Raw genomic sequence first — 27,542 nt, forward strand, 5'->3', positions numbered from 1 at the left:
ATTTTATTTTGAAACATTTTAGTCAATGCAGAAACCCAATTCAGTTTATTTTTGTAGGTTTATATTAAAAAAATATTTGCAGTTCTTAACATTCCTATTGTGGTATGAATCTTGATCAAAGTTAAAAAAGATTTAACTTCGTTATGCCTGTGAGGTGTTATCTGACTTACTGCTAGATAGTAATAAAACTACCAGTACTGAATCATAGTTGTGTACTGAGCAAGTTTTAATGAAGGTATTACATTTGTTATTTTGTAATATCTTTATTTATAGTCTTACAAATTACAATTATAGATATTAAATGCAAATTAAATTATAGATATTAGAATTAGATTTTAGAATTGATGTATAATGCTAATACAACATAACTAAAACCTTTTAATAAACTTATAATATATGTAGAAATCCTATTTATATTATACTATTTTTACCCAGTTAGATTGTCAGATAAAGATAAGAAAATAATTTTGAGGAAACATCTGAGGTCTCATACATTTTGATCAATTACCTTTCAGTTTCCACATGTAACTGATAGCTAGTCCAAAATTGTGTTTATTGAGCTTTTTTATTAAGTAGTTTTCTCTATTTTTGGTTTTGGGGCCACACCTGGAAGTGCTCAGGGCTAAGTTTTGACTCTGCACATAGGAATCATTTCTGGTAGCCTAGGGGGACCATATGTGAATCCAGAGATTGAACTTGAAGTGGCTGTGTGCAAGGCAAACTCCTACCAGCTATACTATCTCTCTGGCCTGCTAAATAATTTTTCTGTTATCCCCCTCCCCCCCCCCCCCCCCCCCCCCGTCTCCCCAGCCCCCAGATTTTTGGGCCACACTTGATGGTGCTCAGGGGTTATTCCTGGCTCTGTGCTCAGAAATCGCTCCTGGCAGGCTTGGGGAATCTTTGTGATGATAGGGATTGAACCTGGGTCCATCCTGGGTTGGCTGTGTGCAAGGCAAATGCCCTACTGCTATGCTCTCTCTCCATCCTCTACTAAGTAATTTTTCTGTGTATTTTAGATGACAAACTAAAACTACTTTGGTTATGGGAAATATACTTGGATATTTTTTGTTGTTGTTGTTGTTTGGTTTTGGTTTTTGAGCCACATCTGAGCAGCATTCCTCAGGAGCTACTTCTGGCTATGTACTCAGAAATTGCTCCTACAGGCTTGGCGGGGACCATATGGGATTCTGGGGATTGAACCTGGGTAAGCCACATGCAAGGGAAGTACCCTACTTGCTGTGCTATTGCTCCAGCCCCTACACTTGGTTTTTTAGTTTCGTTTACATATTGAAACTGAACCTTGCATAACAGCAGGAGAGACAAAGCGATAAATGACATATTCATTGAATATCTTGTTTCAGACCCTAAACCTGAAAGATCTGAATTGTATTACCTACTTTCTTATTTTATTTACATCTCATTCATCATTTTCTAGATTTCTTTTGGGGGGGGAAGGGGTTCACACCCATTAGTGTTTAGAACTTATTATTGGCTTTTCTCTCAGTGAACAAACACTCTTGGTGGTGCTTAGTGGACAAATATATGGGATACTGGGGATCCAACCTTACTCAGTTGCATGAACCTCATGATTTCTCTCTTCTGAGTAGAAAGAGAAGATAATTACTAAAAACATGAAAAAATACCTTCAACTCTTACCTGTATCTATATTTCAAGTATATATATTTGTCATCATTTGAAAATTACTATATTCTAGTTTATTCTTTTTGTTTTGGGGCCAAATCCAGTGCTGCTCAAGGGCTACTCCTGGCTTTGTGCTCAGGAACTATTTCTGATAGTGGTCGGAGGATCTTTTTTGGGGGGAGGGGGTTGGGGGATCTTACGGATTGCCAGAGACCAAACCTGGACTGTGCTCAAGTCAAGCACTTTACATGCTATACTAACTCTTACTCCTACCCAGTTAATCCTTCTAGCCTTGCTTTGAGAGAAACAGTAATTTTCTTTACCTTTTCTTTACCTTCTTGCATAACCCATCCAATGTTAGAAACAACATATCTTATTCCAGGGATTTCTAAAGTACTGTCTTGATTTTTTGGTGTTTTATAATTGCATAAAGTTATATAAATAAAATTTTACAACTCATACATGTTTCAGGAAATGTAAAATCCATATATGTATAAAGAAGATAATCAACTTATAATTAACAACTATGTAGAGAGAACAATTATTAATATATATGTCATATCAATTTATATAAATCTTTTTTGAAAGATCTTTGGAAGTGCCTCAGGACTCTTATCAGGTTCCAGGGATCACATAATAATTGGCTGCATTGACAAGTGCCCTCGCTCCTGCTATACTCTGTTCCAGGCCCCTACTTTTTCTTCTTTTAATAATATGCTGCATGTAGATAAAGATAACTTCTCCTCAACTACTGATATTTAGGTCAGGACTAATAAATAAACTGTAGAAACAGTACAAGAAAGAATGAAAGGGGAAGAAAGATGTAAAGTGTGCCTATACTTGGTGTCTTCAGGGTGTACTATTGGCTCTGTTCTGGGGGATTGAACCTGGGTTAGTGCCTGCTGTACTATTGCTCTAGTCCCTCTTAGAATTTTTGGATATCAGTTGTGGAGTGAAGATATTTGTCAGTTCTGTTATTTTGGTATGATATTTCTTTTTTGGGGGGAATGGGGTGAAAGGGTGGGTTGGGCTACTTGTGTTAGTACTCATAGGTTACTCCTGGCAGGCTCACTGGATGATTTGGGAAGCCAGAGATCAAACCCAGGTCCTCTCCTCTTCCCTTCCTTCCTCTTCTCTCACTGCCCCTCTTCTCCCTACCCCTCTTCTTTCATCTCCTCTTACAGTGGTGTCATACCAGCAGTATTCAGGGCCTATTCCTGGCTCTGTGCTCAGGGATCACTCCTGGTAGAGCTCACTCATGGGCTGGCCATGCAAAAGTCAAGAGCCCTCCCTACTGTACTGTGGCTCCAGTCCCAGAGCAAATAACTAGTTCATAAAACGAGTTTTGTTCTATGATTAAAATTATTTCAATATAATTTAGAATGATACTGATCAAGTGAAAATTTATTCTAAATATTTATTCTAAATAAATATTCTAAAAAATAATGAAAGATTTAGGTTAGGTTTCTTTTTTGTAAAGTTCCTAGAAAGAATACTGACTTGAGACCCTTGTTGTTGTCTTTTTTTATTATTTATTTATTTAATTTTTGGGGGGGGGGGGTGTTTGGGTCACACCCAGTAGTGCTCAGGGAATGTATGGGATGCCAGGACTCAAACCTGGGTCTGTCCCAAGTCCACTGCATGCAAAGCAAATGCCCTACCCCTATGCTATTGCTTCGGCCTTGGGACCCTTGATTTTTAAAATATCATAAGTGTATTGACTTATTTTTCTTTTGTCAAAATATAATGTATAGGAATTGGAGTGATAACACAGTGGTAGGGCATTTGCCTTGCATGTGGTCACCCAGCATGTGGGTTTGATCCCTGGCATCCCATATGGTCCCCAGGGCCAGGTGTGATATCTGAGCACATAGCCAGGAGTAAACTCCGAGTGTCATATTTATATGTATAACTTCGAAATATAATGTATAACTTTTATCCAAGTTATAGATCTTAGTTTGGGAATCCTTAAATATAGTGAATAGGATAGATCTTTCTATAGTTTATGCCTTTTGACCTTAATATTACTAACTTAAAGACCACGGCCATAAGGGTAAAATAATATTTTCTTAACTATTCTGTTATGAGGAGAAAGTTGTCTTTGCATTAAGTGTTATTCCTGGCTTTGCATTCGGGAATTACACCTGGCGCTGCTTGGGGGACCATATGGGATGCCAGGGTTGAACTCAAGTGGCGTGTGCAAGGCACTTATCCACTCTCCTATTGCTCTAGCCCCCAAAACCAACTTTTAATATTTTTGTTTGTCTTCAAATAAATTAGTCTAATATATGAAAGATAAATTCTATGGCTAAATTGGAAGTTGGGAGTTTGGGCATTATGACTTGAGACTCTTAATTTGTAAATTCTTTTTATTTTTTAGTGTTGTGGGGGAGAATCTACTAGGGTCACACTTGACAGTGCTCCATGAGCCATGTGATGCTGGGGCTTTGGACATATGAGGTATATGGTCTACTGCTGGACTCACATCCCAGACCCCACAATACTACTGTATTATTTTCATGTGTATTATGTTATTCACCCCTGCCCTTTAATTTTTAAAAATGAACCTGGTATTTATTATATAAACATGAGAATAACTCATTCTTGTTATTCAGACAATTTAAGAAGTAGAAATGTAAAAACAAATTAATCAACTAGAGTCTTAACACTCTTGGTCTTGTAAATATTGGTTAAATCATTCTTAATTTCTCATTTCCGTCTAGGTGAATTTTGATTTTAATGGTTACAGGGTGTATTTCATTTTGTAGATTTAATCCCTAGTCTCCATGTTTAATCTTCCTTGCTTTCTCTTTCTCTGAAGAGGGACAACCAAACAAAGGTCAAGGTCCTGGGAGCCTGCCTCTGGTACTGCTCAGTTTAGGGCTTAATTCTTGCATTGAAGGATTCTATGTTGCTCAGGGTGTTGTGCAGAGACCTCTAGGGGAAGGCCACAACCTTGTGCTTGTGGCCCTGTAGGACTATACCCAGCCATTTTCAGGTGGATGTATAGTTTTGGGGGCCAAACCAGGATCAAGCATATTTGTCCATTTCTTACCTTTATTAAAATGTTTTTGGGGCTAAGAAGATAGTTCAGTAGGTAGGATGGAAGAATACCTTGTATGTTAAAGACTCCAGTTTAAAAAAAAAAAGACTCCATTTCAATCTCTGGCATCACATGACTCCCCCAAACTCCCCCCTAGGATGGTCCTTGTCTAAGTAACACTGTATATTGTTCATCTCATGGCCATGCTGAGCACAGTAAGGTGGTCTTACAGAATGAAATTTTTGGTAAACGTAGCTGTCTTTTCAGGATTTTTAATTTAGATAACAAGGATCTGAGTTCCTAAGTATCAAAGGAATGTTGAATAACTATCATAGTTTTGGCTTTAAATGACTGCTATATAGATGATACTTCTAGAACTTTAAAAGGAATTTTAAAATTGAAGAATCATACAATTCTTCATTATTTTTTAATATAAATTCCTTAAAGACTGTATCACATAGTAGGTTGGGAGTGTGTCTTAGTGATAGAGCACTTACCTTCAATTTATAAAGCCTTCAGTTTGATTCTCGTCAAAGCAAACAAAACAGACAACCCAAAACAATAACTGTACCAATTGGGTTCTAGAGAGATTATACAGTAGGTAAGGTGCTTGCCTTGCACACACCTAACAAAGGTTCTGTCCCCAGTATCTCTCTCATATGGTCCCCCAAGCACCACCAGGAGAGATTTCTGAGTAGAGATTTGGGAGTAAATCCTGAGCATCTCTGAGTTGGCACCAATGCAAAACTGTACACTTTTACTCTTTTCACCCCTTTCTTCTAAAATGTTAGTAAATCATGGTATCTATTAGATGATTGCCTAAATTAAGTTTTTGCATGTTTCTCCCCACACACAGATTTTTAGAGGGCAAGACATTTTTTTGCTTTACCATATGGCATCAGCAGATAGAGTCTAATCAAATGCAACTTTTTAACAGAATGACAAAGTGGTAAGAATCTCAGCTTTTAAAATTTCATGAAGTTATTAACCATAATTTGATTTTTAAAATAGAGGAATACTTATAAATATCCATTGCTGGGGTCAGAGAGACAGTATAGTAGGTAGGGCACTTGCTTGCTCACAGCCAACCTGAGTTTGATGTCCAACATTGCCAGGAATAACTCCTGAGTTATTGCCATGTGTCACCCCTCGACCTTCACCCTCCATCACTAAGAAGAAGCAGAAACTTCTCTATCATCTACTTTATTGTCTTCATTCTATTTTTTATTTCTGACCCAAACTGAAAATGTCATTTTCTTCAAGGATTGCAGATTCAATTCCATACTTTATACTGAAATATATATATATATTATACATATAAATATATATATTTAAGAATATGTTTACTAATTCACCTGTAAGTTAGAATGATTAAACCAAAGAGGTTTGATGTATTACTTTGTCTAGGCTACATTCTATTTAGTTATCTTGACATAATTTCAGATGTGAAAAATTCTCAGAATAGTACAGAGAATTCCTGTGAGCTTTTACCCAGATTCTCCAAATATTACCATTTTAGTACATTTGCTTTCTTCAATCTTCATTTTGCTTTATTTTATATCTAAAAAACATGTAAACAGGTAATTAAAAATTCCTCAGTATATGGCATATGAAGTAACGGAAACATCTGAAATTTTAAACGTTTACTTACAATATAAGGAAACCACAAAAAAATCTTTAAAGCACTGTTTTTTTTTAATATGAAAAGTATGACTTGTGAGCTGTGATATTTTTGATTGTTGCTTTTAGTTGATTGTGCATTGTTTTCCTTACAAAAAGTCTTAAAAATATTAGTTTTTTGATGTTTTTTTTTCAAAAGGTTTAAAGAGGTAATGACATGATGATTCCCCCAACCATTGCACAAATTGAAACACAAATAAGGAAACAATTCATATTTCCCCCATTTAAAAATCTTAATTTGGGGATTATATATATCTGTATTTTATGGTTTTAATTTTTTTTTTTTTTTTTTTTTTTTGGTTTTTGGGTCACACCCAGCAGCAGTCAGGGGTTACTCCTGGCTTCATGCTCAGAAATCGCTCCTGGCCGGCTCGGGGGACCATATGGGACGCCGGGATTCGAACCGATGACCTTCTGCATGAAAGGCAAATGCCTTACCCTCCATGCTATCTCTCCGGCCCTTTAATTTTTGATACTTATTTTCTAGTTGTTTAAATGCTCACTATTTTTTTCTCTTTTCCATGCATAAATACTATATTTTTGCCCTTTTTACAGGTGTTATAAGATTGCTGTACCATAGTTGTAAATACCTTAGAAAAGGGAAGGTTAACTTGCTCTTTTTTGGGTTTTGGGTTTTGGGTCACACCCAGCAGCGCTCAAGGGTTTACTCCTGGCTCTACACTCAGAAATCGCTCCTGGCAGGCTCGGAGGACCATATGGGATGCCGGGATTCCAACCACCGGCCTTCTGAATGCAAGGCAAATGCCCTACCTCCATGCCATCTCTCTGGCCCCCTACTTGCTCATTTTTTTAAATATAAATTCTAATTATTATCTCCCAAATTTTTGGTTTATTTATCAATTTATTTCAGTACTAGATTCAAAATGAAAAACTCATTGGGAAATTTAACTTTTTTGAAAAGTGTAAAGATTTTAATTTTAAATAGGTTTTTGAGGCACTTTAATACATGCAAATGACTTGTAGAAATAACTTTTTCCTCCACATAAACCTTCTATTTTAATAAATAAAGCATGTTTATGGCTTATATTTTAAAATCATTTAGACATGGAAGGGTCCTAAACCCAAAAGTAACAGTGAAGTTACTATATTGCTAGAAAGAATATATGCCCTTATTTATTTTAAGCCTTAATGACAGAAAAAAACATAAGCAGCTTTCTCTAGAGTGGAAAACAGGAAGTAGAAAGAGTAAATGACTTGGTAAAGTTCAAGCAACTACCACCTGACCCCTCCCTTCACACCTTTGTGACAGGATCACCAAAATCAATGTTATTATTTTTTTAAACTTAGAGGTTAGTGATTAGTAGATTTTCTCCTCAGTTAAATGAAAGTTCCTCCCATTGAAAACAATTAGGGCAAGAACAGTAGCAACAGAAGGGTATCTAATGGTAAAGAATATTAGAAAAGGAAATAAGGAGCTATGTAGATAATAATACTTTTTCAAACATCAGAAAATTTCGTTATCTCTTAAATAGATTTAAATAGATTAGTAGATGAACTCCACATCCCTACCTAATCCAAAAATTTCTCTTGATATTTACACCAAACAAGGCTTTCCATACCTTTAGCATCTCTGCCAGGCTATGAGATCCAGCTGACTAGTTCTAAGGTATTGGATACCTTTATTTTCTAATTCCTATTATAGAACTCAACTCCTCCACCAGCTATTTCCTCAGGCAGGAAATACAGCCTTCATCAAAGGGATGCTGCTCAATCTGCTTTTTTTCTCATACACTACAGCCTTCATCAAAGGGGGCTCCTGGTTTTGGCTATATACAATTAATCACTCAGGGTTCTAACAGCTGGCGTTAAGTCCTGAAAGACCCATCCATCTAGCAATACTTAGTACTGTTTTCTTTTTGGACCACACCCAGTGATTCTTAAGGGCTTACTCTTGGCTCTGCACTCAGTAATTACTCCTGGTGGTGTTTGGGTGACACATAAATTATGTTAGGGATGCTAGGGACCCAACCTGGGCTTTCTGTGTGCAAGGCAAATGCCCCACCCATTGTACCATCACTTGTCCTAGCATTTGATACTTTGGTTTTTTTGGGAGGGTCACACCCTGCCCCACCCATTGTACCATCACTTGTCCTAGCATTTGATACTTTGTTTTTTTTTGGGGGGGGGGGGTCACACCCTGCAGCGCTTGGGTTACTCCTGGCTCTGTGCTCAGAAATCGCCCCAGGCAGGCATGGGGGACCATATGGAATGCCTTACCTCCATGCTATCTCTCCGGTCCCACATTTGATACTTTGTATCTTAGCTGTCTTTGATTTGCTTCTGCCAGTAGGACTGTAATATAGTCATCTTTCACTCTGGACTTTGAGCCTTGTTTGAGTCATCAAATTGGACACCTGCATTTTATTTTGCTGCTAAATCTGCTTTTCCTTTTTTCTCATAGTATTATATAATTGTTAGTCATTGGGTTTGCACCAGACAACCTTTCACTATATTGAACTCTTCTGCCTTTGTATCTATTTTTTCTGCTTTCTCATTTACTTCTTTTTTTTTGGGGGGGGGTCACACCCGGCAACACTCCTGGCTCTAAGTTCAGAAATCGCTCCTGGCAGGTTCGAAGGACATATGGGATGCTGGGATAAGAACCACCATCCTTCTGCATGCAAGGCAAACACCCTTGTCTCCATGCTATCTCTCTGGCTGCTCTCATTGACTTCTTGTTCAGTAAAAGCCATCTACTTGGTCTGCCTTGCACAATGACGTCACTGAGCTGTAGTGAAAGAGATATTAGACATATGGACAACTGGTTCCAGTTTGGGTCTGAGGATCTAACAGGAATGGGAAAGAAAAATAAGTGTAGCAGTAACTTTCACCAGGCTTTCAAATACACTTTGAAACATACCATAAAGTATGTGGTTTGTTTCAGAGTATAAATTTGAAGAGAGTGTATTTGAAGTCTCGGATACGAATTTCAAGAGCCCATGAAATGGATGGCTTAGTATCCTCTTTCTCTTTTGAATCAAATCAAAGGCATGATTTTTAATAGCAAAGAGATACTGTTTTCAGCTAACTGATGCAATAATTTTACACTTCTGACTTTGATTTCATACTTTTGGTTTGTGGGCACACCTGAAATTCCTCATGGTGTAAACCTAGAACTGAGCTCAGGAATCATTCTTGAATGGGTTTTGGGGACCATATGGTGTTACCATCTTATGTGGTTCCCAAATACTGCCAGGAGTAAGCTCTGATCATCACAGCTGGGTATGTTCCTTTAACAAATAGAAAAAGTTGTATAATGTTTTATAGTTCATAATATAGTTACTTCTGCTTGAAAAAAATAGGAAGTATTTTTTCTGTTGATTCTAACAATTGAAAATAATTATTTAATGGTTAGCAGGTCTTTATGCCCCTAAATGCTTTTGTCTATACTGTTGTTATGTCTCCCTCCCTCCCTCCCTCCCTCCCTCCCTCCCTCCCTCCCTCCCTCCCTCCCTTCCTTCCTTCCTTCCTTCCTTCCTTCCTTCCTTCCTTCCTTCCTTCCTTCCTTCCTTCCTTCCTTCCTTCCTTCCTTCCTTCCTCCCTCCCTCCTTCCCTCCCTCCCTCCTTCCTTTCCTCCCTCTCTCCCTTCCCTCCCTCCCTCCCTCCCTCCCATAATTAAAAGTGACCCTTTAAAACAAGCCAAAAAAGGGACCTCTTTTCTACCATATTTATTTTGCATTGTTACTATCATGTGCTGAAACTATGTTTAAATTAATTTGAAGAATAGAAACTTAATCCCTCTGCAGAAAAAAAGGACATGTAAATTGAGTATCCATTAATTATTTTATTCCATGATATTGGGTGTCTATGAAAGATAAAAATATACCTTAAATGATTTTCTCCCCATGTGGGCCTGCATATATAAGTAAATGCTAAATGAGCAGAATAAATTTGTTTTTTTCTTTTTTTTTTTTCTTTTTTCTTTTAGAGTAAGTTGTTTTATGTAAGTTTGTGTGTCTACAGAAAGGAAGATAAATGTGGTCTTATATTTAATTATAAAGTATATAATCGCAAATTTTTTAATTATTTTGATAGTTATTTTAAATTCCAATAAAAAAGCTAATGTTGCTTAGTGTTACTCTTCATAAGACTGTTCACAAGGTTTCTGTTTATGTATGATTATGAGGAGTAATTGTGGTATCGTTTTAATCTGTTTTAAAAATTCTTGAATGAAAAAGTATTCTGTACTCACAGAAAATATCTTGAGTAAATACCACTTGAACAATTTTTATATATTTCTTCTTAAGCATAGATTAAAACTTAATTTTAGTCATATGTATTGCCTGGGTACATGGTGCCAGGGCACATGTGCTCCCAGTTCCCTTCCTGTTCTTAAAATGCTTTCCTACTTTCATGATGGGTTGTGAACCAGTACTCTCTCCTTTTAGAGAAGCCTGTGCTCTGTCTCTTTCTCATCCCCTCTTCCTTCCTCTGTACCTCCAAATAAAAACAAAACAAAAACCTTAATTTTAAAGTTGAAGCTGCTTCTAATATATAACTAGCATCTTACTAGACATTGAGGGGATCAATGCTTCAGATTATTCAGAGTCCTTAAATATTGAAAGGTTGATAAGATCGTTGAAAGGTTATTTACTAATAAGCCTGTGTTTTGTTTTCTGTCAGATTTACTTGATCAGTTGCTAATTCACAACTTCATTTTAGCAATGCATTTTAGGAATATACTTGAGTAAGTTGTTATATAACTTACTTTGATAAATAAGATTTTATAATAGAGATAAATTTTATTTTTGCCATATTTATCTAGGAAATTTGCATTGTCTAAGAATTATTTTCAATAGTATTAGTAAGGTCATAGATTTCATTACACTTTCTGTGTTTCTTTTAGAGTATTAAACTTATATTTATCAAAATTTTTTACAGGTAATAACTTAAGTTTTTGTGTTTTCCCCTTTTTAAATTGCTCCCAAATTAGAAATGTGTTGTGATAAATTATTTTGTAGACTGTTATTTGGTGTTTCCCCTCACATCTTAAAATTTTGTTTTCAAAATATTCAAAATTATATTCAATTTATTGCTTGTACCATTGTTGCTAGAACAAAATATAATTCACGTTGTAGCATCTTGGTTTGATTGAAGTAAAGAATTTAAATTTTTTGATATCTTAGTTGAAATAGCATGGAAAGCTGTAATAATGCACATGATGATGTATCTGAGAAAACTCAGTCATATGAAGCTTTTACCCAAGTTTGATTTAAAATTAAGATAGAAAACGAAGTTAAGTAATATAAATTATTTTGAGAAATATCATAGGAAATAAAATGCATTTTTAAACATAGTTGAAGGCATTCTGAAAACCAGGTAGATTAACTTTTATGGAAAGAAATCGGTATTATTGATACTGGAAGAACTGCCCTTGGTATTGCTGCAGCTAGAGAAATATGAGCAATTCAAAGTTTTATTACAATTAACTTATACAGTATATTATATATAATCATTTATTTTCAATTGCCTATATTCTCAACTACTAGAACACCTAGCATTTTAAGTAAATATAATATAAAACAAAAGGATTTTAGCAATAACCTTTCTACATTTTAAAAATACTATATGGAAATCTTGAAGTTAATGGTAGAGGTTTATTCCTAGGAATAGCTGAAGCTTATGCCATTATATAATCAACTTAGTCATGTTTTTTATTTAACATGTAAAGCTGTAGTTAAAATTATACCAAAGCCAGAAGTGGTTTAAATAGATAAAGCTTTTTGTACTCCACCTTGACATAGATTTGTGCATACTTTATTTGTGGATGACAATGTCGCAGTTCCTAAATAAAAGAACAGTTAATAATTACTCAGTAGCAGGTTTTCTGAGTGGAAGAAATAATAGAAGTGGGAAAATAAGAAAATTTATTACTAAATATTATAACTGTTAAGTGCTTACATTTCCCCCACAATATTGTCTTGTACTGTATGATTTTTCAGCATTTAAGAAGCGGTTTTGTTCTTTATAGCTGAACCAATAACGTTTCCATCTGGAGGAGGCAAATCATTTATTATGGGTTCTGATGATGTTTTATTAAGTGTACTGGGCCTTGGAGACCTTGCAGACTTGACGGTAACAAATGATGCAGACTATAGTTATGATGTAAGTGCAGTTTTATTTTTAATTTTGTAATGATTTAATAGACAGCTCCTTATTTTATGGAAACACCATAAACAGAATTAATTGTCAAGGTGCATGGAAAAGATAAGTTTAGTGTGTGTCAAATGTTTATTTGAAGTGACACTTAGTTTTCTTTCATAATTGCTTTGTGGTGTTTAAATCTTTCTTAGCTATTAGAATGTATTAGGGCTTCGGGGTGATTGATTACCATAAATATCTTGAGTAGTCAACTCCTATTACCTACTTAATATATTAAACCATATTTTTGTGTTAAGAAGAACATTTAAAAAAATAACCCAAGTCCCATAATTGCCTTCAGGGATGCTCTTTAAAAATCCCATTTTACTTAAAAAAAAAAAAAGTTTTTAAGGATAATATTAAAGTTAGTGTGCTTTAATACTTAATCTTTGGAAAGTAGGTGGAAAGGGTATGGGAAGGACAGTATTGGAGTAAAGCTAGTCTTGAATTATTTTTTGTACAAACAACACTCAATTGAAAGTTAACTATACACATTTAGATTTTTATATTGATGAATTAATTTTTAAACATGTTAGTTTTTTTCTATACTTATGTCATACTTATGTTAGTATGCTTTTTAGAGACATTAGCCATGGTGGGCTGAATTAGTAATATTTTAAAAATAATGAATAAGCAGTTTATTGCTTTGAAAGTGATTTCACAGCCTATATATACAGAAGTAGAAATGAAGGTGAAAAGATTTACCTCCAACTAGTATCAGCATTAATGAAAATGGGAGTAAAATATACTTAAATTATCTTTAGCTTAGACTTTTGGAAAGTACCTTAACTTGTTGTCTTTAAAATTTTCACAGGCTAACTTTTTTAAATGACAGTTATACTGTTAATATATTGTACTTGGTTTTTTGATAGAATTTTATAAATTTTACTGTTTCGTGTAAAATTTTATAAGTATCTTTTATTAGTCTCATCTGACATTTCATGTGACCTTTTGTTTTAGTTTGATTAGGTAAAATCACTCTATTTGACCTAGGTATATGAAAAAGTAATACAATTCTAAATTTTTATTAATAAGAGATTTGTCAAAGATTTTAAGGTACATTAAATTTCCACTTTTTTTTTTAACCAAAGCACTCTTAAATGTTTTAAACACTCCTAAATAAAAACTCCACTAGTCTATCAGTTTACTCCTTTTATCACTAAATATTGTACTCCTTCTTTTTTAGTTGCCTGCCAATAAAGATGCCTTTCGAAAGACATGGAACCCCAAATATACACTACGTAGCCATTTTGATGGAGTACGGGCATTAGCATTTCATCCTGTAGAACCTGTGCTAGTTACTGCCTCTGAGGACCATACTCTAAAACTTTGGAACTTGCAAAAAACAGTTCCTGCCAAAAAGCAAGTATTTTAATATTAGCCAGTACTTTTTTCTTTTACATTTACTAATTTGCTTTTATGTTTTACATACTGATATTATATTACCTGTAATTTTATGCCAACCGGTGATTTCTGGTTATTTTAATTACTTCTCCCCCCACCCTTTTTTTCTTTTTTTCTTCAGGAGTGCCTCTTTAGATGTAGAGCCTATCTACACATTTAGGGCCCATATGTAAGTTCTACTAAATTATTAATTAACAATCTTATTGTTATTGATCAATTATTAAACCATATACTTATTTTATTTTTATACTTTTAAAATACTTTAAGTATTCCGTTTGATTAGTAGTTATGCTATTGAGACTAGTAATGTTCTCAAATGCTTATTTAGATACAACTTTTCAATAGTACAAAAATGCAAAGGCTATAGGGATAAGGATATGAGTTCCTTCTTAAGACTTATGAATTACTTCCCATCTCTCCTCCTTTTTTTCTCCTACAGTGGTCCTGTTCTGTCATTAGCTGTTAGTTCTAATGGAGAACAGTGTTTTAGTGGTGGTATTGATTCAACCATTCAGTGGTGGAATATGCCTAATCCTAATGTGGATCCTTATGATACATATGGTAAGTAAAGGCTCCAAAAATTTTTTTTTCTTTAGTTAATAGAGCTGAAAAATGTAATTGCCTAAAAACACTGCGATTATTAAATATCTATTTGTCCTCTCATTCAGTTCTTATCTCTACTAACATTTTTATTTTGTTAAAGAATCAATTAGCATATCCCAAATAGTTAAGGATTTTTTTTTTGTAGGGGGAGTTTAGATCACACCCAGCAGTGCTCAGGAATTACTCTTTGCAGGCTCAGGGGACCATATGGTGTGCTGAGGATTGAACTGGATTCATCCCGGGTTGCCTGCATGTAAGGCAAACGCCCACCTGCTGTGTTATCGCTCCAGCTCCAGCAAAATGGTTGTTTTTAAAAAATCCATTAAACGGGCTGGAACGATATGGCAGTGGAGGGTGTTTGCCTTGCACACAGCTGACCCAGGATGGATCTTGGTTCGATCGTTGGTGTCCCATATGGTCCCCCCCAAGCCAGGGGAGATTTCTGAAGACATAGTCAGGAGTAACCCTTTAGCGTCACTGGGTGTGGCCCAAAAACCAAAAATTAAATAAAACCATTAACTACAGTCTTAGTTGCAAAAAAAGAATAAAATTGATATAAGGGAAAAAATGTCAACTTAAGAAGTAAACTCAGGGGCCGGAGAGATAGCATAGTGGTAAGGCATTTACCTTGCAAGCAGCTGATCCAGGATAGACGGTGGTTCGAATCCCAGCATCCCATATGGTGTCATCATTCATGTCCAGTCTGTCCATGGTCCTCCACCCCCCGCCCCCCCTTCCCCCCGTGCCTGCCAGGAAGGATTTCTGAGCATAGTGCTAAGCGTAATACCTGAGTGCCATGGGGTGTGACCAAAAAAAAAAAAATAGAATAAAATTTAAAAAATAATAATAAAAAGAAAGAAACCCAAAAGAATAATAGTCCAGTGGTTTAAATTGCCTGCCTTGTAAATGTATGGTCATGAGAGAGGGAGGTTGTTTATAGGAATAAAAGAGAAGCAAATTCCTAAGGAACTCAAAGATTGGCTACAGCAAGATAGCCAACAAAGGAAAGTGCAGGAAAGTTGTGAGCCATGGAAGCATCACAAAATAAATTACTGAGAAGAAAACGAAGTTTACCCTTTGAGATATTGCTGCGAGTTTAGGAAGGCCCCTTTCATAGCAATGGATTTGTCGTCCAGTTCTTAATCAGACATATACTTGAATAGAAAGACAACTTTCAAGATACTCTTTGTGGAGATCAGTATAAAAATGAAAGACATTGTAACAGAAAGTAAAATATTAAACTTGATAGAAGATAGCATGGCAGTAGTGATTTTAGCAACCATTCTTTAAGTGTAATTATATATCAAAAGCCATATAGTAATTAGATGCGAGTATAAGTGCAACATTTAATATATTTTATATGTTTTGATAGAAATATGGTATTAAGATAAGTGAGCAGATTTTGGTTTCAGTTGAGAGATTCTAGTACATACTTAGTTGTGAGCTCAATGAAGAGAATTTATGTAGAAGGAAGCAGGAAACATGAAAGGAAGGTAGCAAGTTGAATGTAATACACTGACCTGGTTACATGAGACTGGATCTGAAAATATGAGATGGCTTTACAAAAGAGAAGTTTAGATTGGGTAATTGGAAAAGGGGTCCTATTTTAGTTCTATAGTTTGTCAGTACAGTTGGAAATAGAGTCTCTTTAAGGAAGAGAGATTGGGGCCTATGAAAATCAAAATTATGAAAAATATTGAGTGAGGTGTATTATTCAGCTTTATATGTAGTCCTGGATTTGATTGCTGGCAATGCCAATAAAGAAAAAACAAAAACAGCCACAGATAAAGTTTTACTCAAGAGCAAGCTTGTCCAGATGATGCTAGTTTTATTCACCATCAAAGGTAAAATTTATATTCCTAGAGTAGAATATTACTTCAAGATAGAAAGTGAAATATGAATGAACTTAAAAATTGCTAAGTGAAACAAGCCAGTTACTAAGTGCCATTTACGATTTTACAAAATTTACAAAAGAGATTGTAGACAGAGAGAGTGGGAGGAAATAGCCAATAAATGATAAATGTGTTCTAAAATTGGAGCCAGAGCTATAGAACAGTGGGCAAGAAGTTTGCCTTGTACACGATTGACCCAGGTTTGATCCCTGGCATTTTATATGGTCCCCTAAGCCCACCAGGAGTAATTCCTGAGTGCGGAGCCAGTAGTTAGCCCTGTGCACAGCTGTATGTAGCATAAAAAAACAAAACTATTAAATTTCAAATATCTTTGTTGTGGAAATTGAATCATATATTTCTTCAAAGATATATGTTTGTTACAGAAAATAGTGAAATTACAAGAAAGTACTTTAGGGGGAGGGAGGGAAGTATTAGGGAAATAACCTGATAGAAGAAAAGTAGAGGTAAAATAACCATACCTCTCATTTAGAGATGATACTATAGATACTTTGATTACTATTCTTATGGCCACCATGTGTGTAGTAATCTTTATAATTAATTATATGATAAGTTGTTGCTAAAGCATTTCATTTAAATTTCTACAGTTAATTTGTTGTTGTTATTGTTGTTTTCCAGAGCCAAATATTCTAGCCGGCACTTTAGTTGCTCATACAGATGCTGTCTGGGGTCTTGCCTACAGTGGCACAAAAAATCATTTACTGTCTTGTTCAGCAGATGGCACTGTTAGGTTATGGAATCCACAGGAAAAATTGCCATGTATTTGCACATACAATGGAAATAAGGGTAAGTAAAATTTGCCTTTCTGAAAAGTGCTTAGTTTCTTTTTAATTTTCTTCTCTCTCTCTCTCTCTCTCTCTCTCTCTCTCTCTCTCTCTCTCTCTCTCTCTCTCTCTCTCTCTCTCTCTCTCACTCTCACTCTTTTTTAATTTGGAAACTAGAGAGGGAAAGCAATGGATTTTTTTTTCTTGCTCTAAGAGGTACATTAAAATAATTTTATTTAATTAAATTTTTGTGGATTTTTGGGGCTACATCCAGTGGTACTAAGAACTTCTAGCTCTGTGCTCAGCATTCATGCCTGGCAGGGCTTGGGAACGATATGTGGCACTGGAGATTGAACCTGTGTTGGCCTTGTGCAAAGCTGACCTTACCTGCTGCAGTACTGCTGCTCCAGACCATTAAAAAAAAAGTTATGGAGCCAGAACAATAGCACAGAGGATTGGGCGTTTGTCTTGCACGTCATTGACTTGGGTTTTGATCTGTGGCATCCCATATAGTCCCCCAAGTCTGCTAGGAGTAATTTTTTAGCACAGAGCCAGGAGTAACATGAGTGCCTTTGGGTGTGGTCCAAACACCCCCAAACCCCCAAAATGAGTTATGTGTATTGTGTAGGTAACATGGAATAGATAAATGAAACTTTCTATAAACAACTGTTCACAAAAGCTGAACGGATCATAGTTTTAGACCAGTATTGGTTATGGACAATGTATTTTTTAATTCTTCCCCTTAAAAGAAAATGTAAAGGGTCTAGAGTACAGTAGTTAAGGTACTTGCCTTGGATATGGCCAAGGGATCCCAGATTGGATCCCTGGCACACCATCAGGTCACACCATCAGGTCCCCGAGCATTACCAGGAGTTATTTCTGAGTGCAGAACCAGAAGTAAGCATTGCTGGGTATGGCCCAATCAAACAAACAAGCAAACAAACATGTATATACATATAGAATAGGTAACTTTTAAGTATCTGTATGTTCTTCCTTTAAGAACTTTCTTGTTTTCATGTTGGTGATGTTCAGAATTCAGAAGCCCAGGCAGTGCTAAAATAGGATGGGGGAGTAGTACGATATTGATTGAAATTTGAGCCTTGCACGTTTAAGTTCTATTCTCAGCCCCTAAAGTGGATATTTGGTTTCATTTGGTTTAGGGGCCATACCCGGGGATGCTCAGGGTTTACTCCTAGCTCTGTGCATAGGGATCACTCCCAGTGGTACTTAGGGGACCATATATGGTGCTGGGAATTGAGCCTGGGTCAGTTGCATTTGAGGCAAATGCCATATCCACTGTACTGTTGCTTCAGCCCCTAAAGTGAATATTTTTAATTACTATGTTTACATTGTAATTGTTTTGGACCTGTTTCAGAGCATGGAATACCAACATCAGTTGACTTTATAGGCTGTGATCCAGCCCATATGGTGACCTCTTTCAGCACTGGTAATACAGTTATTTATGACTTAGAAACATCACAGTCATTGCTGATGCTTTCATCACAGACAGATTCTGGTAAGTTTTTATGGGTTTCAAGAAACTAAAATAAAAATCATAGGTATGTTTTCTAAGTTCTTTCTTTTTGTTTTGTTTTGGGGTCATACTCTGTAGTGCTGGGAGTTATTTTCAATAGAAGTTCTTAGGGGGCCATGTGGTACCAAGGATTAAATCTAAACTTCTAGATGCATTCTACCAATGCTGGCTCCCTTTCATTATTTGAACTTAGGTGGAAAAATTAGAAAGTATGTTCGTGTTTTTCTGTTAATTTTTAAATGATTTTTGCAAGACTACATAGTAATTTATGAACCTTAATGAGAAATAAATACTACCTTGTGTGTGACTTTGTTTGCCTACACTCAATGCACTATGTTTGCAAGGGTATGTGTGTGTATACATAAACATATACGAACATGTGTTAACCCAAGGCTTCTCCAATGAGCCACCCTCCCCTATAATGATTTGTCCTTTTATTGTTTTCAGCCTTCATGATCATTGCCTTAATCACATAATTCATTAATTGTTTTTAAAATAGTATGCTCTGATTCTGTCACTCTATCTCCACGAAGCAAGAAGTTACATAAAAAGGGATATCACTAATGAGTAATTTGATTATCCTACAGATAGTGATTTTAAAGGAAAATAAGATATATGACTTACTACCTTCTTTCTAGGTTTTTTTTTGGTGGGGGGGTTGGTGTGTGTGTGTGTGTATGTGTGGTTTGGGGTCACACAAGCCCTGGTGTTCAGGGCTTACTCCTGACTACAGTTAGGGCTTACTCATGTTAGGGTTTGGGGGACTATATGGAGTGCAGGGGATTGAGCTCAGGTCACCCACATGCAAGGCAAACACCATAACTGCTGGCTCCTAAATATCTTTCTATCATTTTGGTCCCTAAATATATATATATATATATACACACACACACACACACACATATATATACACATATATATATCTTATTATTTTTACTTTTATATATACATATATATTTTTTAGTCTTTGTGGAACCTTAATATTTGGGGTTTTTTGTTTGTTTTTGGTTTTTGGGTCGTACCTGGTGGTACTCTGGAGTTGTTTCTGACTCAGGAATCACTCCTGGTGGACTCGGGGGACCATAATGGATGTCTGGGATCACACCTGAGTTGACTGCAGGTAAGGCCAGTGACCTACCCTGCTATACTGTTCACTGGCCCCTTGGGTTTTATTTTATATACAGTTTCAACAGCTTTTTAGAGGGAGTGGATGGTACAACCAACTGGGTCTGACAGTTCATTGCACAGTAATATGATGTCTTGGATCTGGTAGCAGTGGAAGTCATCAAGAATACATATGGCATGGGGCCAGAGATAAGCATAGTGGTAGGGCATTTGCCTTACAAGCACAGACGTAGGACTGATGTTGGTTTGAATCCTGGCATCCCATATGGTCTCCTGTGCCTGTCAGGAGTGATTTCTAAGCATAGAACTAGGAGTAACCCCTGAGCACTGCCGGTGTGGCCCAAAAGCAAAAACAAAAAAAGAATACATATGGCAGTGCTCAGTTAGATGTGTGAGCCATTTTATACCAGAATTCAAATTCAGATCCCTGCTGCATATGAGCCTCTGATACCATGGTTCAAATAAAGGTCTCTGCTTTGTGCCTCCAACCATTGAGATGTCCTTGATATCCCAAAAATTTTAGTTTTTAATTCTATTTTGGTATATTTTCATAAGACTTAGGAAGTATGGGGCCAGTGGTACAGCTTCTGTAGGGCGTTTGCCTTGTACACGGCTGACCTAGGACTGACTGTGGTTCGATTCCCCCAGCATCCCCTGAGCCAGGAGCAGTTTCTGAGAGCATAGCCAGGAGTAACCCCTGAGCATCACCGGTTGTGGCCCAAAAAACAAACAAACAAAAAAACTTAGGAAGTCCATCATCTAACTTTTAACTGAAAGTTTGAATCTTAATGCATATATTTTTCTCTCCCCAGGTTTACAATCCAATAATCATATTAACAGAGTAGTAAGTCATCCCACACTTCCTGTCACAATAACTGCTCATGAAGATCGGCACATCAAATTTTTTGACAATAAATCAGGTAAGGAGGTTTTCTTTTTAGTTACATTAATAGTATAAATTTTAGCTGGTCAAGAATTCTATTTACTTATATAATGTAGAGTGATTGTAGCCTAATTTCCTAATTTAAACTGTTTGAATTCATTTTTGTTTCCAAGTAGCACATTTATACTGCTTTATTCTGAAGTGTATTAAATACTGCCTATTATTATTTAGATATGAAAATTAATGTTAAGAGTCTGGGGCAATATATTGGCACAGAGGGTAGAGCATTTGCCTTGCACATGACCGACCCGGGTTTGATTTAGGCATCCATATGGTCCATATGAGCGTGCCAGGAGCATCTTCAAAGCACAGAGCCAAAAGTAAACCCTGAGCACCTCTTTCTATGACCAAAAAAGGGGGGGAGGGGTTAAAGTTAAGTATTTCCATCGGTAAATTAAAATAGGAGGTGACTTGATATTTGGTGTTTGAATATGTTGTTAAAATTATTTCTCAATCTGTACAATAATTATAAATAATGGAAGCTATATTAGGATACTTTGTTTTCAAAGAATTCCTTATTTTAAAATTTAAATTTAAATTTTTTAAAATTTAAAATTTAAATATAACAAGTTGAGATAGTACCATAATTTGGGAGGAAATGTTCACTGGTGAAGGATATTGTAACTACAGTGTTTAAATAAAGTAATTAAAAAAATAAAAATAAATAGTAAAAAAAAGAACTGACAGCTATGTTTCATATTTACCTTATTTATTTGGGAAGAGAATCTTGGAGAAGGAAAGATACTAGCAGAGGCATGGGGCCAAAGTTAACAAGTAGAAGGCCATGCATTTGATCCTTGTCATCACATCCTCACTTCTACCCTTACATGTGGCCCAGGTCCCAGCACCAAACCATTACGTCTGAGCACCAAATTGTTATTTCTGCACTGAGTATCAACAAGAGGGGTCCTGAGTATTCTGAGGCTGCTAAAAGGATGCCTCCAATTTAGGATGAGGGCCATACCTAGTTGTGCTTTGAGCTATTCCCATCTCAGTGCCCTGGGATCATATGGTACCAGAGATCAAAAATAGGCCTCTCATATGCAAAAAATGTACTCAGCCCATTGAGTTATCTCTAGACTCTTATTTTAAAATTATCGTCAGAAATTTGAATTTTTGGGCTGCATAGATAGCACAGCAGTAAGGTGTTTGCCTTGTACACGGCCAACCTAGTAGACAGTGGTTCAATTTTCAGCATCCCATATGGTCCTCCGAGCCTGTGAGGGGCGATTTCTGAGCACAGAGCCAGGAGTATCCAAAGTGCCGCCAGGTGTGACCCCCAAACCAAAAAAAAAAAAACGAAAGAAACTTGAATTTTTAAGGGAAACTAATGAATTTGGTACTTGATCTTAACATTTTTGAATTTTTATGATGGAAACTGGCCATTTCAAACTCTGGGACAATAATACTGAGATTCTATGAATAATATGGGCTCTAGAACTGACAGGTAAATTATTTTAGACTCAGCAGTTAAAAATACCATGTTGAGTGATTTTTCTGTTCTTAAGAAAGCAGGGGACCAGAGAGAGATAGCATGGAGGTAAGGCGTTTGCCTTTCATGAAGAAAGACGGTGGTTCGAATCCCAGCATCCCATATGGTCCCCCGTGCCTGCCAGGGGTGATTTCTGAGCATAGAGCCAGGAGTAACCCCTGAGCGCTGCCAGGTGTGACCCAAAAACTAAAAAAAAAAAAAAAAAAAAAAAAAAAAGAAAGCAGACAACTTTAAAAGTATTCTTAGTATAAATGAGAAACAGGCAGTTGTGGTTTGTAATGATATTTCAATTTTGTAGCCAATTGATGTCTTTAGTATGCCCAACAATTCTTAGTGATTATTTGCACATTCGATTAGATTGTGGATTTTTTTTTTTTGATTGTGGATTTTTATTCATGTCAGTAGTTGTATCTCTAAGCCAGAAAGATAGGTCAATGAGGTGTAGAGAGCATGTTTGTATGGAGGAGATCCAGTTCAGTCCTTGGCACCTATGGTCTCAAGCACAAAGCCAGGAAAAAACTAAGCTCTATTATGATGCAACTAAGATACTAAAAAAATCATTGTACTCCTTATGTAGTTCTTTTAATTTTCAATGTAGAATGTCATTAAGCATCAGAAGCGTGGCAAATTTTAGTCAGAATTCTGGCTAAATTCGCTTAATTATATTTTTCGGAATGTAGGTTTTTGTTTTAATTTTGAATTTTTATGTTTTTGGGTCACAACCTGCAGTACTCAGGGGTTACTCCTGGCTCTCTGCGCTCAGAAATTGCTCCTGGCAGGCACAGGGGACCGTATGGGATGCCAGGATTTGAACCACCATACATCCTTGATTGGCTGCGTGGAAGGCAAACACCCTACTGTTGTGCTATCTTTTAACCCCAGAATACATTTTATTATTATGTGGAGAAATCCAGAGATATTTCTCTTGAGTACTCCTGTCCCTCTCCTTTCTTACTGCTAATATATAAATGTTAACATTCAAAAAATTGACAATATTGGAAATTTCAGATAGGAATATATTTTTCATTATATAGAATAATTATGTCTTGATGAAAAACATTTTAATTTTGCATTTCTGTGATCTTAAGTATTGAGGCAGCCTTATTATATTTTATATTTTCTACTTCTATTAAATTCATGTCACATAGATGTTTTATGGTTTTGTGGTTTTGGTTTTTGGGCTATACAAGCTTACATGACCTCTTGTAGTACAGGAGTCAGATCTTGGGCCTTTACATGATCTTGTAGTATAAGAGATCTCATAGTAAAAAGAGATTAAATATTGGTTTCTCATATGGAAAGCATGTGCTCTAGCCCTTTTGAGTAGTCTTTCTAGCTTCTAGATGTTTTGTTTTATGGTTTTTGGGCCATACCCAGTGATGCTCAGGGGTTACTCCTGGCTATGCACTCAGAAATCGCTCCTGGCTTAAGGGTCCATATGGGATACCGGAGATCAAACCAAGATCTGTCCTGGATCAGCTGCATACAAGTCAAAGACCCTACCACCACTGTGCTGTCGCTCTGAGGGCCCCAGCTTCTAGATGTTTATTTTTAAGATAAAACTAGAGAAGTTCTGTATTGGATTAAAAATTTGTGTTCAAAACATAAGTGACAGAAGGCAGACAAATAAAAGCTACTTTATTTGTGCAAAGATACTATAATAAAACCAGTCTAAAGACTGGTAAGAACCCGATTAATGGCTACAAGGAACTTAGGGGAGAGAGTTGCTTTAATGGCTATGGGATTTCCTTTTGTACTCTAAAAATGTTCTGACCCGGGTAAAGTTCAGTTATATATCATTGTGAACATATTAAAAGTTATTCAACTGTACCCTGCAAAGAGTTTGTGATTTTTTTTTTTATTTTATTTTATTTTATTTTTTTTGGTTTTTGTGTCACACCATGTATCTGGATTACTCCTGACTCTGTGGCTCTGTGCTCTGGAATCACTCCTGGCAAGCTCTGGGGACCATATGGAATGCCAGGGATAGAACCTGGGTTGGCCACATGCAAGGCAAACTCCCTACCTGCTGTGCTATCGCTTCGGCCCAAAGTGATGAATTTTCTGTAATTTTTTCTCAGAATTAAAAGCTGTCTTTTTAAAAAGAAAGAAAGAAGAGAGAGAGAGAGAGAGAGAGAGAGAGAGAGAGAGAGAGAGAGAGAGAGAGAGAGAGAGAGAGAGAGAGAGAGAAAAGAAAATTAAATTAAAAAATTTAATTGAAGTGACTACTCTATAACAGATCTCAGATTAATGATTGTCCTTTCATGTTGATGTTATGTTATAGTTATTATCTCTCAAGAAAATAACTTTGTGAAAACATTTTCTGTTTTGTTTAGGTAAAATGATCCATTCTATGGTAGCTCATTTGGATGCTGTTACAAGTCTAGCAGTAGATCCTAATGGAATCTATTTGATGTCTGGAAGTAAGTCTGAACTTCCTCCTATACAGCCCACATTCTTTTTTGAAGGATTGTTATTCAGTAACATACTTTTCTTCTTTTACAGGCCATGACTGTTCAATTAGATTGTGGAATTTAGACAGCAAGACTTGTGTGCAAGAAATAACAGCACATAGGAAGAAACTGGATGAGTCAATTTATGATGTTGCATTTCATCCATCAAAAGCATATATTGCCAGTGCAGGGGCTGATGCCCTTGCGAAAGTATTTGTGTGAATCGCCAGAAACTTTCATCATAACAACTGATTTGCTTGGACACAAGAGGGTTCTGCATCACTGCCATCAACAAAGGTTACTGACATGACACTACATGTGATCTACCTGGTGAAGACTGTTTGGGGCAGGCATTAATTGGTGGACATCACATCTTTAATGTCAGGTTCATTAATTCAGTTGTAATTACTGTATTTTGTGGGACATAAAAGGACATCAGAATTCGTGGCCTGTACTGGATATGAAAATGAGCGTCTGTCTGTTTTTTAGCTATCTTTAAGCCAATGTGGAGTCTGATCTTACAAAAAAGACTTGTTTGGGACTCTGTGCTGCCTTAGGGTTAGGAATGTGGTGCTCTTGTGGGGGGAAGTGAGCTCCAAGAGTAGGTTTTTGTTTTTGTTTTTGTTTTGTTTTTTTCATCTCATAGTGATGTTGTGTTAATCAGTTGAATGCCACAGATTCCCTTTTAAACTTATTTTGCTTTAAAAAGAAAGAAAGAAAAGAAATTTTAACTTAAAATATTTTAGCATTAGTTGCACAAAATGTTTGGATAAAATTCTAGTTTTTATAAGTCTTTTTATATAATTAGCCTGTCACTACAGTGCTCAAGATTGTATTGAAGTTTTTCTGCATTATAAAACTAAACGAAGAGATCTCACTGACCCGCTACCGTGTAACCACTCTTTCCTTCTTTTGCCTAATACAGCTCAGCTAAGTCCTTCCGTAAAGATGCTAAATCACCTTGATCATCACATACTTGTCTCCTAAACCAAGGACTATTAAATGTATTAAAATGAAACAATGGAGTTTAGTACTCCAGTTGAACTCTTAAAAAAAACTAATCTTGACATCTTATCACTGTGTGATATTTTGTACATCTTACTGTATTTACAAGTTTATTTATCAAGGATTATCCATCTTGCTAATAGCCTATTATTTATTTCACTTTTTGTTGGTCTTTATATTCTTTTTATTAATGTGCTAAAGGAAATGATATCTATTTTGGAATGCTGAATAGTCTAAAATAGACTTAAAAAAGGAATATTTTATAGTTTATGTTAGAACCAAGGAAATCTGGTCAAGCCCCCAGATACATATCTTATCATAATTCCAACCAAAACTATATTATTTAGAAATATTTGGCATAAAATTTTATTTGCATTACAAATAGTATACAAAAATAATTGAATCAGGATACAGAAATCTGCTGTTTGAACTAGTTATCCTGGGTTTTTTTTTCCCAATGTGCTTCATTTTATAGTATAACACAAGATTTGTTTGTGTAATGCATGATTATGACAATAAAGTATTTTTTCTAGTCTTCCAAAAAACTTTTCTGATCAGTTTGCGGTTTTGATGAGTTTTGTAAGGTTTTGTTTTACAAACTATGAATCAGCAAATTTTTAAGATTGTACCACTTAGCAAACATGCAGCTGTTGAAAAATAATGTATATAAAATGCATATAATAAATATTAAATTGTGTACCTGTATGTTACTGTTTGCTACATTATTTTGTGTTGAATAATAAAGTGCAATACTCTCTCCATCGTTAAACAAGCAAATGGAGATGATTTCTCAGTGAGTCCTTCATTTTTATACTGTTTTAAATTTGCACTACTTATTGATATTCTGATAAGATTGATTGAAATTGTTAAGAATGCCTTTCTAAATATTCACCCCACTTGGGGATTAAAAAATTTATCAGAATAAGTTAGACAATTCAAGATAACCAAAAGTTACAAAGATGCAGTTCTAAATAATTTCCTTTAGGCATCCATTACCTTAGTATTTTCAGTTAATTGTTTTGTCATTCTTACTTAGCCTTATCTGTTGCCACAAAAAGTTTAGTAAAAATAAACTGCATTATTTATTAACATTCTTACAATATTGTATGTTAATATCTTAAAACTTTCTTTGAAGGGAATTCAAAGGAAATTAGAAAGTTAAAATTAAAAAATATATGTAGCAAAATTCTCTTTGCCTAGTGCATTGTGTGTACCTCTATTGAAATATTGTCTTCTACCATGAAAATCCACGTGGAAGTCATAGCCATTGATAAAATGCTAATAATTTTCAGAAAATTTCTCTAAATATGGTATTCTGATTTTTGAGCTCAAGTGTCAACTATTGAACAAAACTATAGGGGACAGTTTCCTCTCTTAAAAATAAATTTGCCAAGGACAAGTTTGTCCAAAACTAGTATTGTTTCTGGTGGCTATTGCAAGCTAATGCATACTGTTTAACTGAAATGTAATAATTATCATCATTGCAATGAATAAAACATTCACCTCTATTTGGAATGTATTAAACTTAATAAAATAGTATATTTGTTTATTTTTCTTTTATACTTTGGTAATATTTTTGCTGCAATATTAAACATTTGGAAGAGACAAAGTATTTAAATAGAATGTTTTCATTTTGTGCTGCTACTGTTTGTGACATAAGAAATGTAGATCATTAAGTGCTCTTGTATAAAAGTTGACTTTCTATACAAACTTAAATATGCTGACCTCAAATATTTTATCATATGTTGCTCTTTTAATAGTTTTGTTATTTTTGTATTTTTCT

General features: G+C 35.6%; 1 protein-coding gene across 1 annotated transcript in view; it reads left to right on the forward strand.

The window, feature by feature from the left end:
• STRN3 (striatin 3) overlaps nt 1–26,545 on the forward strand; it is a 71,907-nt gene extending 45,362 nt beyond the window's left edge. The window contains exons 8-16 of the mRNA XM_049766584.1: nt 12,357–12,490; nt 13,713–13,888; nt 14,052–14,099; nt 14,370–14,491; nt 17,062–17,229; nt 18,583–18,723; nt 20,679–20,786; nt 24,638–24,724; nt 24,807–26,545. Coding sequence (XP_049622541.1) covers nt 12,357–12,490; nt 13,713–13,888; nt 14,052–14,099; nt 14,370–14,491; nt 17,062–17,229; nt 18,583–18,723; nt 20,679–20,786; nt 24,638–24,724; nt 24,807–24,976 — 1,154 coding nt within the window. The 3' untranslated portion in view covers nt 24,977–26,545. The remainder of the gene's footprint in view (nt 1–12,356; nt 12,491–13,712; nt 13,889–14,051; nt 14,100–14,369; nt 14,492–17,061; nt 17,230–18,582; nt 18,724–20,678; nt 20,787–24,637; nt 24,725–24,806) is intronic.
• Nucleotides 26,546–27,542: the final 997 nt, after the last annotated feature.

Source organism: Suncus etruscus, chromosome 2 (assembly GCF_024139225.1).
Source record: "Suncus etruscus isolate mSunEtr1 chromosome 2, mSunEtr1.pri.cur, whole genome shotgun sequence".
Lineage (NCBI taxonomy): Eukaryota > Metazoa > Chordata > Mammalia > Eulipotyphla > Soricidae > Suncus > Suncus etruscus.